The sequence below is a fragment of the Macaca thibetana genome, chromosome 6, assembly GCF_024542745.1.
Source record: "Macaca thibetana thibetana isolate TM-01 chromosome 6, ASM2454274v1, whole genome shotgun sequence".
In the NCBI taxonomy this organism is placed as follows: Eukaryota; Metazoa; Chordata; class Mammalia; order Primates; family Cercopithecidae; genus Macaca; species Macaca thibetana.
In genome coordinates, this window is record NC_065583.1 from 11,224,602 (window position 1) to 11,244,499 (window position 19,898).

Below are 19,898 nucleotides of genomic sequence, written 5' to 3' on the forward strand. Positions count from 1 at the left end.
TATTGAAGACTTGACGATGTACGAGCCACGGCACTGTGCTACGTGCTGGAATGCAAATGTCAAGAAGGCAGCTTACATTAAAATGATTCTGAAAGTACCAACCAGGAATAAGAGAAGAAATCTGGAGGCATGTGCTGATTTGTCTTATTCTTTCCTAGTTTTGACAAATACACCTGGGGGAATTCACGTTCTGGGGGTTGGAAACCCTTCTGTGCAGCCCAGTCAAAGAAGATAGTTTGGACAAAGAGAATGGTTGCCTCCAATTCACCAGTGCTGTTGACACCACTACCACCATCATCCTACCAACAACACTACTACTCACATCACTATATCATCACCACCATCACCACCATCAGTCCTTCTGCTACGATCACCACTGCCACCATCACCACCTTTCATCACAACTACCATCACTACCACCATACCATCTCCATCACTATCATTACGACCACACCATCGTCATTACTATTATCATCATTACCACCATCACCATTGCCACCACCAACACCTCCATAACCACCACCATTATATCACCATTACCATCATCACCACCACCACCACCATCACTACCATCATTACCATCATCACCATCAACATCTCCATAACCGCTACCATCACTGTCATTACTACCACAGCATCATCATTATTATTATCATTATCAGCACTATCACCCTTGTCACCATCACCACTATCACTATCACTGTCACCATCATCACTACCACCACCACCATCACTACCACCATTACCATCATCACCATTACCACCTCCATAACCACTAACATCACTGTCACTACTACCAGAGCATCATCATCATTCTCAGCACCATCACCCTTGTCACCACCACCACTTCCATAACCATCACTATCACTTCACCATCATCACACCACCATTGCCATCATCACCATCACCACCTTCATAACCACTATCATCACTGTCATTACTACCACACCATCATCATTACTATTATTATTATCACCACCATCTCCATCGTCACCACCACCTCCATAACCACCTCTATCACTACCACCAATACCATCATCACCACCACCTTCATGATCTCCATCACTACTACCATCGCCATCACCATCATCACCACTCTCACTATCATCACCAGCACCATCATACCACCATCACTGTCATTACTACCATATCATCATCATTACTATTATTATTATCACCACCATCTCCGTCATCACCACCACCTCCATAACCACCGCTATTACTACCACCAATACCATCATCACCACCACCTTCATGATCGCCGCCATCACTACTACCATCGCCATCACCATCATCACCACCATCACTATCATCACCAGCACCATCATACCACCATCACTGTCATTACTACCATATCATCATCATTACTATTATCATCATCATCATCACCATCACTACCACCATTACCATCATCACCATTACCACCCTTATAATCAACAACATCATCTATACTATAATAATCACCATTACCACTAATATTGTAATCTTCCATCATCATCATCATTACTGCTGTGAAGCCCCTACTGTCATTACTGTCACCAACACCTCTGCCATCATCAATATTATCCCTTGATATGGTTTGCCTCTATGTCCCCACCCAAACCTCATGTTGAGCTGTAGTTACCAATGTTAGAGGAAGGACCGGGTGGGAGGTGATTGGATCATGGGGGCAAGTTTCCCCCAAGCTGTTCTCATGATAGTGAAGGAGTTCTCATGAGATCTGGTTGTTTAAAAGTATGTAGCACATCCCCCTTTGCTCTCTCTCTGTCCTACCACTATGTGAAAGTGTGCCTGCTTCCCCTTTAGCCTTCTGCCACAATTGTAAGTTCCCTGAGGGCTCCCCAGTCATGCCTCCTGTAAAGCCTGTGGAACTGTGAGTCAGTTAAGCCTCTTTTCTTCATAAATTACCCAGTCTCAGGTAGTTCTTTATAGCAGTGTGAAAACAAATACATCCATAATGTAATAATTACCACCACGAATAACACCACCCCCATCACCACTGTCACACCGTCACAAGCATCATCACCACCACTATTATCAAAATCATTATTATTGCTATGACCATTATTGTCATCTAATACTGATCCGCACCATGTATGCACTGCCTTATAGCTTACTAAACACATTCATATTATCTCACTAATGCTCATGACAATCCAATGAATTGATACCATGATTGTTATTGTTTAACAGATGAAGAAGCTGATATGCAGAAAGGGGCTAAACAATTTCTTCAAACCACACAGCTCCTAAAGGGTAAGCTAGGACTGACCTTCAATTCTATTTCACCCAACAGACCATCAGCTCTCTTCATCAGCTCTAAGTTGTTATGGAATGGCCTCCAATGTGCTATGTTTTTGCACCATGCCACAATCTTTGATGTTCATATCATGTGAATATGCTGTTGGCGAGTGGGGGAGGTCCTCAAAGTCATGCCCAAGTTTCTCTGCCACATGAATTCTAATTAAGGAATCCCAAGTCTTTGTGCATCTCTGTGAAATATCAGTTCAAGTCACCAAGTACCAGTCTTTTGCCCAGAACTGTCCTGGGATCCTCAAAGATGCTCAGAAGGGAAGAAAGAAAGATCCAGGTCTCTGAGGAAAGGTCACTCTTGCTGGAGAGTCAAGCATGTTTATAGGGAATGATGATAGAACAGTACAAGGTAATCAAAGGCTAAATCATGGAGACAAATAGTAAGTTCCTTGGGAGAGGAGAAGGAGGAATCAAATGTAAGCTGCAGTGATCATGGGGAGACACTTAGGGGGACAAGGCTGGCGGTGAGAGGGCACAGTCTCTATCCCTACTTACTCGGTGCTTTTCTCATCCTTGCTGTCCACTACCTCCTAGGACCTTGTCCCACTCTCCTGAACGTGGACAGCCTGACTCTGCTCCTTGCCTCCCACTTCTGATGGCATCTTCTTTCTGTTAACATCCTCCAAGTCACAAGCATACAAAACATCACTGACATTTTTAATTCCTTTCCCCTTCTTGTTGCCTGCCTCTGTGACTTTGCTCATCCTGTTCCTTCTGCCTAGAACTTCACTAACCTACATTCCTGCCTGGGCCAACCCCTAGCTCATTTGCTAAGCTCTAATGCCACCTCTTTCGGCCACCTCCTCTAATTCTCCAGCCCCTGCCCCTCAGATAGAGGTGCTTTCTCCCTCCTCTGAATCCCCACAGTGTTACATAATCTATAATGTCCTCTAGTTAAATGCTCAGGTTCAGCCTGGTCCAGAGATTCAGCATGCAGGCACTGGAGGCAAACCATCTGGTTTCGAATCCTGGCTTGTCCACTTATGAGAAGTGAGACATTGGACATTTGCTTATGCCCTCTAGTCTTCAGTGTCCTCATCTGGAAAGGGTCCAGTAATAGTGCTCGCTTCCTGGGGATACTGTAAGGCTTACATAAAGTCAAGCTGCTAAAGTGTCTAGCACGTAGCATGTCATAGATTTGCTGTTAATGTAATTATTATGACCAGAGAGAAGTTCCTTGGGGACAAAGACTGTGTCCAACATAACTCTAATTTTCCAGCAGCTTCTTCTTCAGGGTAAGGCAAATGGGAGCTAGAATTGCCTCTAGCAGAGGCTACATGATATGGACCAATGTACAGAGTGGTCACTTAGCAAGGGAAAAACCAGGGAGGGCAGAATGGTAGCACCAGGTGAGAACAGATGCAATAGGCAATTGGGAATGACAGAGGGTCCCTGGGAAGATCAAGACAAGATTCAATGCTCATTGTAGTCCCAGGTTTTCCTACCTCCTCTTATAATGCACCCTGAGGACATATCAAATCATAAGGTGCTTCTAGGAAATGAGTGAGGCTTTCATTTGGAGTGTCAACATCAAGGGCTTTGGAAGTGGCCAAAGCTGGTGTGAACCCTGTTCTTCCACCAGGCATCTGGGGGACTTGGGGCAAGTCACTTCTTCTCAAGCCTCAGTTTCCTCATTTACAAAATAGGGGGATCAGTGCCTGCCTCTCACAGTGTGAGATTTCATCTGTTACATGGGAATAATTGTACTGCCTACCACATAGGGTTGTTGTAAGGATTACATTAGTTTAATGTACCAAAGGCACTTAGAGTGGTACTTGGCACAGATTGCTATATAAATGTCACAAGGACTATTTAAATGTTATGTTTGTTACTGTTGTTATTTTGTCAACACCTTGCACAGTCCTTGGCATGCAGCTGGTGCCCGATACAGATCGGTTTTTTTCCTTTTCCTGTCTGGTTCCAACTCCAATGCTGAAATGCCTCACAGGCACACTCAAGAGATGCTTAAAGCACTAGCAAAGTAGAGGCATGAAAAATTGCGTTTTGAAAGCATATTTTATTTCAGAAAAGTCACTAAAGTAGTCAACATGGGAAAAATCCAAATTTGGCAGACTTCCTTAGACTTATCTTACTGTTTCTCCTTTGAAATGCCTGTGTAGCCATTGGTGGGGCAGGGCAGGGTGGGGTGGTGGTGGGAGGACCTGATCATTTTAGTGTTAGGGCATACAGGGCTTACAGTCCTAATCAGCCCAGGGCTGGATGTATGCAAAGGGGGAAGGAAAGAAGGGGAGCCCCTTGCTGCCCTGACTTCGATGGGTGGGGAAGCCTCCTGAAGACACCCCTGCTGAGTGCACGATTTGGACATCTGGAAGAGACATACATGGGCGAATCCCAGAGATGGAGAGAAAGTGCAGCCTCAGTCACACGGATGCAAATGTGCCAGCTTCCCCAAGGCAGCTGGGAGCTGCATGGTCTCCACCAGAACACTCCTCTCACTCTGGGTCCAGGGTTGGCATGGATGAGGAGCTGATGGAGCCAAGAGGAGGCTGTCATTTTCAGTTCCTGGGAGCTGGGAAACTAGCCGTCACTGCTCAGCCTCTTCCTGGGGCTCAGAGGCTTGCTTGTCCTGGATGTGCCCTCCAGCTGCAGGCAGGAGCCCAGGTGGTGGAGTGCCTCGCAATCAGATCCGCTTCAAGTACTTGCTCGCTAATCACTAGCCAATCAAGAACCTCCCTGAACCGAAGTTCCTAGTCTGCGAAGTGAGAATAATAATGAAACCACTACAGGCCTCCTACAAAAATAAAAGGATTGCTTTTTTGGGGGGATCCCCACCAACAGAGAGGTCCTACTAGACCCCCTGGAAAAGGCATTTGACTTTAATTCTCCAGGCCCGGCCTGTGTCTTTTTAGACTCCTACTTTGGTCACATTTTCTGGCTTCAAATCCCACACAAAGGCTCTGCGTGTAAGCCAGGCTGCCAGCCCACTCTGGGATTCTGAACGTTATCAGTGAAATCCATTATGCAGGTAAGTCTCTAGTTGCGGTCCACACGGCTCTGTCCTGCACCCTGTTCTGGCCTGTGTTCTTAGAAGCAAGTTAGATAAAGACCTAGAATGCCTCCTTATCATATCTTCAGGTAGCAGAAAACTTGGAAGTGTAGCGAAGATGACAGCTGGTGGAATCAAGATTCAGGATCTCACTTGGCTGGAATAACATTTAAAATGAGTAAATTAAAACTTAATGGGCATACATCATCCTGCACTTTTTCTTTGTTGTTAAAAAGAAAGAGAGAGAGAGAAAGAAAAACAGACAAGCTTGATTGCAGAAATGCAAATCTGGGTTTCTGACTTCACAACGTCTTATATGAGATGACCAGGGCTGGGGTTCAGATGTCAGGCCTGACACTTGAGTTATGTGATTGTGGGCAAACCATTCACCTTCTCTGGACTCTATTTTCTTATTTGTAAAATGAGGCTTAAATCAGAAGTCTTCAAAGTCCTCTTCCAGCTTGATATATAATTTTGTATAATATAATACATATAGTTCCATTATCTGTGCTTTAGGCCAGTATTCCTCAGACTTCAGTGGGCATATAAACCATCTGGTGGTCTTGTTAAAATGCAGGTTCTGACTGGGTAGGTCTGACTGAGTTGAGGCCTGGGACTCTGTATTTCTTTTTTCTTTTTTCTTTTTTTTGAGATGGAGTATCGCTCTGTCACCCAGGCTGGAGTGCAGTGGTGCAATCTCGGCTCACTGCAACCTCCACCTCCCAGGTTCATGCCATTCCCCTGCCTCAGCCTCCCGAGTAGCTGGGACTACAGGCGCCTACCACCACGCCTGGCTAATTTTTTTTGTATTTTTAGTAGAGACAGGGTTTCACCATGTTAGCCAGGATGGTCTCGATCTCCTGACCTTGTGATCCGCCCGCCTCGGCCTCCCAAAGTGCTGGGATTACAGGTGTGAGCCACCGTGCCCAGCCGGGACTCTGTATTTCTAACAAGCTCCCAACTGATGCTGAGGCTGCTGGTCTGAGGAGCACACTTTAAGGAGCATAGACCCAGATAGTAATAATTTACCTTTAGTGCATTCTATGTGCTGACCGCTGCATCTTACATGCATGATTGCATTTAATCCTCATAACAACCTGGGAGGGAATTACCAACAATATCCTCGTTTTCTAGATTATGTAGAGATGAAAGTTCACAGAAGCGAGGTAACCTGTTCAATGTCACACAGCTAATGAGTTGCAGAGCCAGGATTTGAATTCTAGGTCTGCCTAACCAGGAGTATATGCTCATAACAACCATACAACATACGCAGGTGATTCGGGCCAACATGTGGCTAAGGAGAGAAAGGAAATGAACGGGATAGCAGTAAGGTACTTGCAAAAGTACTAGCAAGCTCTTGTGTTTCTTTTCTTAGCAGTAACAACCACTTGTAAACCGACTGACCTCTCCTTGCCCACCTGGACCATGTGAAAACTCTGATCCGGGTCCCTAGTTCTGAATGTTTGCAATTCTAACATACTTGGAGGATATTTAAACACTCTATCTTCACTGACAGGCAATGATGGCTATAACAAAGGGAGAAAATTTTAGTTCACATAAATGATTAGAGCAGAGGAGAGACGTTTAATCCTATTAATGAATTTGCTAATTGGCCTTTTGCCCCCAGTCATTTCATATTCAGGCTTCCACAGCATCAGATTAAAGGGAAATAGATCTAGGGGGAGGCGGGGTTGGGATGGCGCTAAAAGCGTTTTGCTCAGGGCCTGCACGTAGCTCAGTTGTTCCATGTGGCTAATGAGGTGCTTCAGTCTATCCTTGAATGTCCCCAACATCCATGCACCCGTTTTGACAGTTTTTCTACTCAGGTCCCTAAGGTTCCGGAGGCAAAGCCAGGAGGAGAGGAGGTTAGTGTGGCAGTTAGAAGCTCAGGCTCTGGGATCAACCAGAACCAGGCTCTGAGATTCCCAGGTTCTATGACCCTGAGTAAGGCACTTCCCTTTTTAGAGCCTCAGGTTCCTCAACTACAAAATAAGAACTGTAACAGCATCTTGTCCTCCAGGGTTGGGGTTAACAAAATAACACAGGAAAGAACTGAGCAATGTACCTGGCACTGGGTGGAGGACATAGTGATTTGGGCTAGCATTATTATCCTCCCTGGCGGGTAACCTGCATTTTCATACCTCACTGTTGGGAATTGCTTTTACCATCTAAAGTTGACAACTTCCCTTAGGAATCACCAGAGAAACTGCTTAGGGTGCCAGTGACCATGAATATAGTGGCTCGGGATCTCAGAGGGCTGGAATCAGAGGCCACAGCTCAAAGGGATGGGGAGATTACCAAGGGTAACACCGTCATCATCCAGGTGGAGCAAGGCAGAAGGAAGGGGCCTGCCCTGAGATGGGACAAAAGGCGGCAGCAAAGCCAGCACTGCCAACTCACCTGGTGTGCATCACCGTGTTCACTTCCTTCTTGGCCCTCATGTGGCCCTGTAGGGAGACACTGTCCTTGTCCGCATTTTTGTTTTTTGTTTGTTTGTTTGTTTGTTTTGAGATGCAGTATCGCTTTGTAACCCAGGCTAGAGATTGCGCAATGGCGCAATCTTGGCTCACTGAAACCTCTGCCTCCTCGGTTTAAGCGATTCTCCTGCCTACGCCTCCTGAGTGGCTGGGATTACAGGAGCGTGCCACCACACCTGGCTAATTTCTGTATTATTAGTAGAGGCGGGGTTTCACCATGTTGGCCAGGCTGGTCTTGAACTCCTGACCTTATGATCTGTCCACCTCGACCTCCCAAAGTGCTGGGATTACAGATGTGAGCCACCATACCTGGCCCATTGTCCCCATTTTAGAGAGGAGGAAACTGAGGCCTAGAGAGGCTCAGCTATGAACCGAAGAAAAGGAGTTGAATCCCAAGGCTCTCTTATTTTAATGCAGTGCTCCTAACCATAATGCAATCCTACTTCTAGCTTTCTGATTTGAGTGGTATGTGGTTCCTACTTCCCCCCACCGCACCAGTGAAGCTTTTAGTCTGGCCTTGAATAACAAGATTTAATCCAAAGTACTACTCCCATGGCTGGGGTATGGGAAGCTAGCAATATCCCAACTGACTGCAACTACTTCCAGAAGGTGACCTATTTAAAATACTACCGGGAGGAAAGGGAAGCATTTAAAGAGAAGTTTCTCTGGAGGCCCTAGGACTCTTAGGCTCTCTCTCTCTTTTCTAAAAACTGCTCCTTCCCTGCCTGATGAATGGGAACATCAGCTCCAGGGCCATTATGCAGAATTTTGCAGAGCTTCTCCCCAGGAGCAGACCTGGATTCCTCATCTGCACCGCTGCATTCCAGCACCACTCAGAGCCATCGAGAACGCACACTCTGGCCCATCCATCCTTACCTCCATGCCACCAGCATCCATCAAGTCTGGATGCAGCGTCAGGCCTGACAGAGGCCCTGGGATAAGACTCAGTCCCTGAAAGCTAGTCAGAGAGATAAATGTGTAAACCCACAATGACAACCTCATAGTGTGTTCAGAACTGTAGTGAGGGGAAGCAGCAACAGCTATGAGGGAAGAGAGAGGGGAGAGATGTGCTCTGCCTGCAGAAGCTGGGAAAGGCTTCCCAGAGCAGTGGCATTAAATGGGGCCTTGAAGGCTAAGTAGGAGTTGGCCAGGTGAATGAGGAGATGGAGGAGGAGGGAGGATGAGGAAGCCAGAGTAGATCTTAGGCAGAAATGACAGCAGGGAAACAATGCTGAAGGACATTTGTGGGACTGGCTAAGTGAACAAATGAACAAGTGGATAAATATACAGATTCTGATCTCACCCAGGCAAGGCAAGGGTGAACCTGAAATATAAGGGAAGACAAGGGGAATCACCATGAGTCAGTCTCTACTTTTCTTTCAGCAAAAGAGTGAAAACTTAGACATCTCCTCACCTTCTCCAAAGATGCTATACACCTACCAGTATCCAAAAAATTACCAGGACTCTTCTTGACTGAATTTATATTTTTCAGCTTTGGAGAACATGACTATCAATGCTCTTTGTCAAAAGATAGTTTTTTAATTATAGCCGTTCTGGCACTTCATCATCCATTCATTTATGGACATATTCATTCATTCATGCAGTCATTTATTCCATAATTCTTTCTGTCATTCAGTTGATAATTCATTTGTTTCTTCATTGATTCACTCCTTTACTGCTTCCCCCATTCATTCAATCATTTATCTTTTCACTCATTTGTTAAAGCATGTGCTCACTTATTCACTTACACATTTACAAAGCATTCATGGAGCAAGGCCCATCCACATAGACAAAGAGATCTAAGCCTTGGCCCTTTTCCAGAGACGAAGTCAAAACAATCCCACTGATTTTAGGCAGTAAGTCCTTCCCCTCTATCTTCTGTTCTTTTCCATCTCTCTCTTTCTGTCTATCTTGAGCTCCGCTGAGCTTCTTCTGGGATTGAGGGACCAGAACTCTGCCTGGTGCTGGACGTGGGTTCCTCATACCTTTGTGATTATGAGGGGAGTGGGAGTAGAATCACTGTTCTCAGCACTTTCCTGCTAAATGGTAAACAGATTCGGTACATTTCATGGACAAAGCCAATTCAAAACCAGCAGGCTGAATAACAGAATTCATTCCCGGTAGAGGGCTGGTAACTGAAATTCCAGCGGGAAACTAACTTTTCCCACAGGGTCTGCAATTCTAGAAAATAATGGAGAGTGGCCAACCATGCCATTGTTTATAATTTCCTCTAGAAAATTTTTTATTAAGTACCTACTATGTGCACAGAACCAAGCAGAGAGTTGTGAAGGATGAGTTAGATGAACTCCTACCCCAAGAACCCTGCCCTCTGGTGGAGGGGAAAGGGGGTTAACATCTTCACTGATTGTCTAATTCCAAACACGATTGTGAGTCATAAGAAAACGTATGCCTTAAAAGAATACGGGAATTCGGATGGGAGAAGTCACTTCTCTCTGGGGCTTGGAGAAGGCTTCCTGAATGTGGAAACTGCTGAGTGAGGTCTTGGAATGTGCATGGAATTTTAACTATTAGACAAGGTAGCAAGGGGTGGGGAGGGAGAGTATTACAGAATTAAAAGGACAGGCAAAGATGCAAAGATGGGTAAAGACCAAAGCACAAACATTTCTATAAATCAGGATTCTCCTTTTGCAGATAAAGAAACTAGCATTTACAAGCTAAAATGACTTGCCATACAGGACTATGTGACAACAGGACCACTGCTTCTCTATGCCTTTCTGTCTCTTGTCACCCTCCCAGATCTTTAGGTTGAAAATACTGCCTTGACCAATAAACCCTAAACCCAGCCTCATCAGGTGCACTCTGCTTTCATAAGTTCCCTGAGGTGCTCATTGATCTAGGAGCAAATATGGGACTATTAGGAACATTCCCATGTTTGGCCCTATATTAACCAGTACCATATTAACTCACCACGTGGCCTTAGAAAAAGCATCTGATAGCCATGGAGTTGAGTTTACTCACCTATGCTATGACTATTCTGGAGATCCGAAGCTCAGCCCTTTCAGAAAGTTCTGCATGCTTGCACTCGGTCATGGAGGATTTCTAACTCAGCCACCCCTGCAGTGTGGGATTATTTGCTAGTAGGCAGTTCTCTATTGAGATGGCCTTGATCTAGTGATGTTGTCCCTAAATTCTCCTGCCCCCCCTCGACAAGCCCGGCAGTTGCACCTGTATGATCCTCCTCTGGTTCTCCTCAATGCCCTAGCCTGTTTCACTTGCCCATTCAAGGCCAGGAACAGTGTCCTTGGTGTGTCATGCACATGCAAAATTGCTAGAGCCAGAAATTCTATCTGGGACTGGGATGCAGAGGCTGAATCCCAAAAGCAGGGCTCTTCTACTTTTAATTAAAGACACACAAAGATCCCAAACAGAGAGAAGGACAGGAAGTGAACCTGAATATTTTTATTCAGTGGCATGGCTCTTAAATTACTTTAGATTTCTGTTGCCTTTAGAGAGCTCTCTCTGAACACCAGGTTGGGCTGGATATCTTCTTGCAGCACTAATCATGCAGAGTTTTTGCCCCATTTAAAAACGATGTATGTTTCTAAATTGTATTATCAAAGCATTCAGGATTTTAATTGAGCAGGCTTTGATGTTTTCAGGACAAGCCACAGAGTAGAGGTCAGTGAGGGCTGAAGCAAGGGACGAGCATCTGTGTGCCTGGGTTTTTGGTCCTAGTTATCTGGATAGGGCTGGATAAGGTTTCCAGAAATGAGCTGTTAAGACTCTCAGATGTACTGCCTACTTGGAAAATGGCCTTACTCTGGACGTTTGGAAGCCCCAAACAATAGAGCCACAAATTGAATAGTACCTAAAATTTGCAGACCACTTATAGCTCAGAGCTGTGCTAAATGCTTGACTTGCATGATCCTTGAAATCCACACAACACAACAGCTATTTTAAGATGGTAACTACTACTACCCCTGTTTTATAGTTGAGGAAAACAAGGCTTAGTCATCCAGCTAGTAAGTGGCAGAGCCTGAATTTGAACCCAGCAGGGAGACTGATTCCTGAGTTGAAAAATCCCAACTGCTCTCTTCTGACCGCTTCTAATTAGATCTGAGCCTCACGTCTCTGAGATCATAGCAGCAGCTCTGGTGAGAGCATCAACCACAAAAATATTAGAATTTGAGAACCAAATGGAACCTGAGGAAATGCCTAATGTGAATTTCTCCTTTTACAAAGAAGAAACTGGGACCCCAGTGGGGAAAAGTGACCTGGCCAGGATAGGATCCCTGACCACTAGCCTCCCCAGCCAGGACTCCCTCCAGGTTTCCAAGCTGCTTCCCATAGAAGGGTCTTCTGCTGATTAGCATTCCACTGTGCAAGGCAGTGAGATGACTCTGCTCCGGGGGCAAATGCCTGGGGGAACATATGCAGCTGGACCCCTGGACAACTCACGCCAGTGTCACAGGCTTTGTGCAGGAAAGGCTGAGTGCTCAGTGCTTTGGTAGCTTGTCTTGGGAGTCCACCCATTGGCCCCGAACCTGCCATGAGTCTCAAACAAACATTGTTGTGAGAGTTAAATGAGAGTTGTTGATAAAACACCTAGCACTATGGCAAGCACATAGTAGGGGCACACTAAATGCTAGTACCCCCTCTTCTCTTTCTTTGAATCTGAGACAGAAGCAAAGACCTTTGTACTTCGGGAATCCTGCAGGAATTCATCCAGGGTAAATTCCTGGATGTTTGGGGCAGGAGAAGGAAATGGTAGACACCAATGCCTGAGCTCTTACTCTTTCCCCAGCCCTATGCAAAGAGCTCCGTATTCATCATTCATTCAATTCTCACATCCTTACAACAACTTCCTCTGGGTCCCTGGTGGCTGCAGCCAACACAGAATATGAAGCCGAGTCCCCCCTTCCTTGACTTCCTACATAACCAGTTTCCTTCCAGGAAGTAGCATACGAATTTTATGGATGAAAACCTGAGGCTTAGGGAGGTGGGGGGACTTGCGTAAGGTTCCAGAAGCAGGGAATGATAGAGCTGGGATTCATACCCAGACTCAACTTGAATCTAGGGCCTGAGATCTTTCTGTGACACCCAGCTCCCAGGAGAGCCACAGGCATGCAAAATATTTAAAAACAAGCCCCTGACTTTCCTGTCCCCACAGTCCCCTGGCCTCTGAGACCGCATGGTGGCCAGACAGGTGATGAGGGAGAAGACCTAGATTTGGTGCTGAAAATTGTCTCCAGTCAAGCAGCATCCCAGGATCTGCAAGAGGTGAGGCTTGGAGTGTCAAGGCCTTGGGCTGAGCTTTGCAGACCTGTTCTGGTCAGGACTGGTAAAAGGGCAACCAGTCCTTTCCTTGCCAGCAGGACGTGTAACTCAGCTGGACAAATGGGTCAAAGCCTCTTCCTATGTTCTAGGCTGTAAATGTCAACCCAGCTTCAGCACCTAAGATCTGCACCCAGAAATCGCTTTCCTTGGGGCTCAGCCAGCCTGATGCTTCTGGGATCTAGGCCAGAAGCTGGGACCCCTTCTTCCAGGGGATTTCAGGGACAGTTTACTTGCGTAGATCTCTGTGGTTCTAACCAGGGTGAGACCAACCGCGTTCTAAGAGGAGAAGGGGTCCCTTACCCCCATTGCACTTCTACTCACTATCGGGCATATAGGGTAGGAGCTGTAACTCCCACCTGTATCCAGGATGGGGGCTCCGATGGTAGAATTTGAATGTTTAAGTGTCAAAGCTACTTAAAATCTTACCAATCATAGTGACATTCGAACATTAAACAAAACAAAACCCATCATTTCCCGTTTCCTAACTGCTTCCAGTCTCTTTATTCCAGCAACTAACTTTCGAACTGCTGGTAAGGAGACCTGCATTGTCCTCCAGGGCCCAACACACTAGTTTCAACTTCATCTGGACCCATTTGAGGACTCTCTCACAGGTGGTGAGATCAGCTATGCCTCGGCTGGGGACAGGTGGTGATGGAACAGCGTCCAGGCAGAAGAGACTCCAGGATATTATGCTTTAAATCCTTGCTGTAAGCTCAGCTCCCAGCCAGCCCTTCACGGTTGCTCCTCCTGACTCCCGGAGCCACCAGGACATAAGGCCTGGGAGTTTTACCCCTGGCAGTAGCTGATTCCTTTTGGCTTGCAGAGGTTTCGGGGGTGCAGACAGAGCACTCTTCCTGATGAAGGGACTCGCAGGTCTGTACCTGGCATAGCCGCCTGGGAGGAGTGTGGGAGTGTGGGAGCACCCTCACTGAGTGCTCAAACGCCAGCTGTCACACACACTTCCACCAGAGAATCCGGTCACCCCACCTGTGAACGTGCTTCTTCCTTCGGCTCCCAGAGATTTCCCCAGGAGAAGAGTCCCGGCGCCTGGTGCCCCAGAGGGGTCCAGTCGCCGATGGGGCAAACGTCCACTCTGGCTCCCTCCTCTGGTGTTCACACCAACCCTCCCACCGGTTTCTCTCTCCTTTGGATACAATCACCTGTCCGGGCTCCTGGTGAGAGGGGAGTCCGGACTAAGGGAGGCAGGTGGCACACCCCACCTCGGCGCCCAGCACCCCCAAACCCAGACAGGGGAACAAAAGGAAGAAGGAGGTCGCTTACCTTTCGAGGGTCGCCTTTGTTTGGTTTGCAGAGATGAGAAGGTGCCCATGACGGCCCCCATGGCGGCGAAGACTTGTGTGCGAGTTGGGACCCCGGGCCCTGCCCCTCCCCTTCCCTGGAAAGAAATCCCCGTGGTTTGTCTACTCTGAATTGGAGGAGAGAAAAGCGACCGGCAGCTCGCCCGCAGCTTGGTATTCAGCGAGCGTGGAGCCGAGGCTAGGAGGTTTCTGGATTCCTTCTTCAGCCCGGCACATGCAGGGACTCAGGGCTAGCTGCTCCCCGCCAGCCTTCGGAACCGCTTCCCCGCGCGAGGACTCGGCCCGGCCGGTTCCCTCGCCCAGGGCCGAGGACGGTGCCCTGAAGCCTGCCTGGCACTGGACACGGGGCCAGCGCGCCCGCCCGGCCAAGGCTGCCGAGCCAGCGCCGCGTGCGGTGCGGGAGCCGCGGTCCGCCCGCCCCTCCTGCCGCACGCTCGGCTCCCCTCCCGGCGCTCGGGCTGGGTCTCGGAGGGCCGAGTACCAATCATGAATGAACAGAGCCCGGACCGCGCGGCGCGGAGCCACAGCGCGCCCGCCCGCTGCCTGCTGCCTGCCGTCAGCGCTCGGGGCGAGAGTCGGAGCCGCGGAGGGGGCGGCGGGCTCGCAACTGCGGAGGGGCGGGGCGGGGGCGAGGGCTGCACGGTGGGGGCGGGGGACACCCGGCCCTGCGCCCTCACCCTCGCGCACCCTCATCCGCCCGGGGTCTGCGCGGGACCCCCAGGAGCATGCGACCCTAAGAGACAGATCCGGGGCCAGGTACCTGGCTGATGGGTACGGTTCAGGGGGCAGTAGGTTGAGTAGCCCCAGGGAGACTCTGTGTGTGTGTGTGTGTGTGTGTGTGTGTGATGTGCGCGCGTGCGTGTGTGTGTGTTCCTGTGTGTGGTGCATTGTGATTTCATTTGACTTCAAGGGAAATCTTATTTAACCCACTGCCTGAACTCATGGGGAGGGGGAAAGTCGGCCCCACCCAGAAAGGGGTGAAAAACACATCCAAATGGATGGTCACAGCAAGAAGGTGCGGTCCTGCTCCACGGGTCCTTGAGGGTTCTGCAGAATTCTCCCATGGCAGGGCCCACCTTCTACTGACAGGAAGTTGGGGAGGAGAAAGGAGCCCTCAGCCCTTCCGAGCCTTTACACTCCCAGTTTTCTTTTTCTGTTTTTTTGAGACGGAGTCTCGCTCTGTTGCCCAGGCTGGAGTGCAATGGCGCGATCTCTGCTCACTGCAACCTCTGCCTCCCAGATTTAAGTGATTCTCCTGCCTCAGCCTCTGGAGTAGCTGGGATTACAGGCGCCCACCACCAGGCCCAGATAAATTTTTTTGTATTTTTTAGTATAGATGGGGTTTCGCCATATTGGCCAGGCTGGGCTTGAACTCCTGACCTCAGGTGATCCACCCGCCTCGGCCTCCCAAAGTGCTAGGATTACAGGCAAGAGCCACCGCACCCAGACTGCTCTCTCGTTTTTCTGTTTCTTTCCTCCTTGGTTCTCCCTCTTCTCCCTTTCCAGCTCAAAAATTTATTAGCCATCAGCTCCTGGCACGGGTTGTTAGTGCTTGAAGGGGCAATGATTAGATTCAGGAAGCCATTTCCCTTCTGTGGGTGGCTTCTCACCCAAAGGGCAAAGTTTGCGTCCCTGCCTGTGAACTCAAAGCCTTGTGGTGTTGAAATGCAAGATTTGCTCCCTGGAAGGTGGAGGAAGAGCTTCCCTCCCCCAAGTCTGAGCTGCTTGGGTTCCCACTGAGACCCATTGTGACACCAAGAATCCTTTACCCAAGCTGGCCCCCACACTCCCACCTGGTGATTTTCTCTCTGCCACACAGATACACACCATGTTAGCAGTTCACAGAATGCCCGGACATATGGCCTCATAAACAAGCATGCATGCCCATAAAGTCCCACAAACATATGGGCGCAGCTCCTTAAGTCCGCACAGACATTGCTATTGTACACACAGACAGACCCAAGGCTCATAATACACCTACAGTTGCCGCCCACAAAGATGGAGAGACACACAAACACACAGGCATGCAGATGCACACACAGTGCAAAACTGCATCACAGTCACCACATTCACACAGGCTGAATGACACACAGGCACAGAGTTGAATCCCCAGGATACAAGCCCCTTGAGAGCTGCTTCCCCTAATGCCAGCCCATGAGCTGTCCGCTCAGGGCCACAGGTGGCCTGTGACTTGGCCAGGGTCCCTGAATAGTTTTCTTCACCTATGCAGCATTTAATGCTTTTCTGCAATTCCAGCATGTGTCCTGTTTTGTGCAACAGGGGAGGTGTGCTTACGAACATACTTCCTTTCTTTTGCATTGCCAACTGCTGTGCAACCACATTGTCCACGTGATGCCCACCAAAGCCCTGTGAATTAAGCAGGTGCCTGACCATCACCACAGAGAGAAATTGAGGCTTACCTAGTGTTAGAAATTTGCCTGAAGTTGCCCAACCAGGATGTGGGATTAGAAGTTGGTTTCCAGGCCTCTGTCATGGTCTCCTGGGGAATCCCCTGCTCACAGATGAGGGCACTGAGCCAGAAAGACCTGCTGGGAGTCCCATCAGATTCACAGCCTCTGCTCTCCTAACTGCCAGCTCAGGGCTTGTCCAGGCCAGGGAAGCCTTGAATCCTGGAAGACGGGGCAGGGGCTGGTCCCTGCTTCCCTCCTGCCTTCTCTGTTGGGGAAGAGGGCGTGTGAGGCTGAAGCTCGGGGTCACTAGAGGACCAAGTAGGATGTCCAGGATTCAGGGAACAGAGGAGAGCCCTTTGCCGAGGAGAAGGTGAAGCCACCCTGGGTGTCTTTGCCAACTTCTCCAGGACACCACTGTGGGAGCACCAAGCTACCTCCCCCTCGGGGCTCTGCTAATTTTCATGGTACCTGAATGACCATAAGGACAGCACTTGAGAGGTCACAAAAGTCTCGAATGTCATCCTCTCATTTCTGCTTCCCCACAACCCACTGAAGAAGCAGAGTACAGATGACTTGCTCCATTTTGCAGATCAGAAATAGCAAAGTGCTTCTGGATGTGTTTGCCATTGGCCGCCTCTGAACAGTAGGTGTACAGTGAAGTCACCAAAATAAAATCCAAACCATTGAACATGAATCATGAGGTCTTTTTTGTGGCCTGTGGCTTCTTCTACAAATCCTCCCTGACTCCGGTGCTCCCTCTGTGGCTCAGCCTACCAGACCCCTCACTATTTCTCAGATGTGTGTTGTGGTTCTGCTTCAGGGCCTTTGCACGTGCTGTTCCCTCTGCCTGGAAAGTTCCTCACCTCTTTCTCCTTCTGGCCACCTGCTGCTTACCCTGGAATATCTACTGCAGATGCCATCTCCTCCAGGGATCCGTCCCTGGCCCCGAGTCAGTACCCCGCTTGCGGTTTCCATAGCACTCAGGGCTCCTTGTCTTATCAGAGGACTCCTTGCTTTGTTTCTCATTGTTCCATTCCTTGCCTGCCACTCCCTCTGGACTGCTTTAACTGATTTACATACTGATTTAACTCTCTACTTTCTGCTTACTGTCTGGTTTCTGACAGGGGTGCAGTCAATCTATGCTGAATAAATGAATGACTGAGTTGATTTTCTTTGCTCAGTGACCCAGTTAGTAAGTAAAAACTGATGATTACCAGATCATCCTTGCCCCTTCAAGGAAGACACATGCTCCGCCGAGTGAAGATTCATTCATTCACTTATTCATTCAACAAATATTAATTCATTCATGTATCTACCATGTACCAGATATTTACATGCACAATAGCTCATTTATTCCTGCAGACGTCTTGTGACATAGGTATTATTTGCAGATAAATACACACACGTGCGCACGTGCCCACTGTACAATGCAGCCGACATCACCCCTGAGATGCTCACAAAGAATGTGTCTAAGTAGGAGAACACAGGTAAGTGTGAGGGGCAAGAGAGAAAGATGATGATAACAGGCCCTCTCTCTGCCTCCTGGGAACTTGCAACAGAGAGCAGAGAACTGCATGGGGAGAGAGGGAGTGACAGGAGGAGTGCTGAGGAAGCCTCCCATCAGTCACCCTGACTGCAGGAGCCATTTGTCCTGTTGTCCCTGCCATGATGTACTCACTATGGCAACCTTGCCAGCCCCATCCAACCTGAGCTTCAGTGGCTGTGGCTCCCTTTACTCTGGAAGGTGAGTTAGCTCATGTACTGTCTCCAGCTCTGACCCCTCCCTCATGAACCCTGGTGTAGACTGAATGTTTGTGTCCCTCCAAAATCCCTATGTTGAAGCTCTAAGCGCCGGTGTGGCTGTATTTGGAGAAGGGGCCTCTAAGGAGCTAATGAAGGTTAAAAGAGGTCATAAGGGTGGGGCCCTGATCTGATAGAGTTAGTGTCCTTACAAGGAGACCCCCCATGCACAAAGATGTCACATGAGCATACAGGGAAAAGGCAGATGCAACCCAAGGTGAGAGGCCTCACCAGACGCCAACCCTGCTGGCACCTTGATCTTGGACTTCCAGTTTTCAGAACCGTAAGAAAATAGATTTCTGTTGTATAAGCCACCTAGACTGTGGTATTTTTTGAAGGCATTCCAGGCGGACCGATACACAACCCCAGTGTCAATCCATGAGCTCAGAAGGTTCTAGGTGCAAGGCCTTCGTTCTGCCATGAGCCTCCATATAGGACTCCTTAGGGCACCCCTCTGAGGCTGTTCAGGGAGGAAGGAGTGAGGTCGTCAGACCTGCAGAAATCCTGTTAAAACATGCATGTGCTTGTCTGAGTTTATGTAACACACAAGCCCTGTTCTTTCCCTCCCTTACTCTCTCCTTTCTTCCTCTCTGTATCTCTTTCTTTCTTAATTTATTTCTTCCTCCCTGCTCCTTTTCTTCTTCCCTACTCAGTGCTCCCTCAGCCATGTTTCTTCTCATCCTTATGGACAATAGTAGTTCCTTCCAGGCACAGATTGAGAGCATGAATTTGGGAGGCTGCTAGAACTGGGTTCAAACACTGAGCTTGCCCCTTTACTCTGAAACTGTGGACATGATGAGTACGATCTGTGAACCCTGCTTTCAGCTTCTTGTGGATTACATTCATAATTCCTTTAGTAACTGGTTGTGTTGCTGTGAGGGATTGGTGACATGATGTTTGTAAGGCTCTTAGCAGGTGCCTGGCACAGAGTGGCCCATTATTGAAGGTGGACTGCCCTATTCCTGTTGCTATGGGCCAGACATCCTGCTGGGCTAAAGGGGTATAAAAATGAGTAAGCCACAGCCTTTCCCTCGGCTTCCATCTTTGCTCTTCATCTGTTTGATAGGAAATCTATTCTCAGGGTCCCCATCTGGTATTAAAAGACTCAGATTAGTTAAGGAAGGGAATGCAGTTGGCACCTGATTATGTGCAATTCAGCACTATGCTTGCTGCTGTCTTGTACCATTTCCCAAATGTTCTGCATGCATAAGTCTGGCCTCAAATAGACTGGGAGCTTTTAGAAAGCAAAGGCCGAGTCTCCTGCTTTGCATTT

General features: G+C 48.3%; 2 protein-coding genes across 5 annotated transcripts in view; one reads left to right on the top strand and one right to left on the bottom strand.

The window, feature by feature from the left end:
• Positions 1-19,898, top strand: part of LCP2 (lymphocyte cytosolic protein 2) — a 568,984-nt gene that overhangs the window by 299,283 nt on the left and 249,803 nt on the right. The gene's annotated exons all lie outside the window — the stretch shown is intronic.
• KCNIP1 (potassium voltage-gated channel interacting protein 1) overlaps positions 1-19,898 on the bottom strand; it is a 379,307-nt gene that overhangs the window by 216,963 nt on the left and 142,446 nt on the right. For 2 of the 4 annotated variants that reach the window (XM_050794354.1, XM_050794352.1), the window contains exon 1: positions 14,377-14,991. The exons of 1 other annotated variant lie outside the window; for it this stretch is intronic. In XM_050794354.1, coding sequence (XP_050650311.1) covers positions 14,377-14,437 — 61 coding nt within the window. In that variant the 5' untranslated portion in view covers positions 14,438-14,991. Of the gene's footprint in view, positions 1-14,376; positions 14,992-19,898 lie in introns of those variants that run through there. One more of the 4 variants, XM_050794355.1, reaches the window with a different exon arrangement.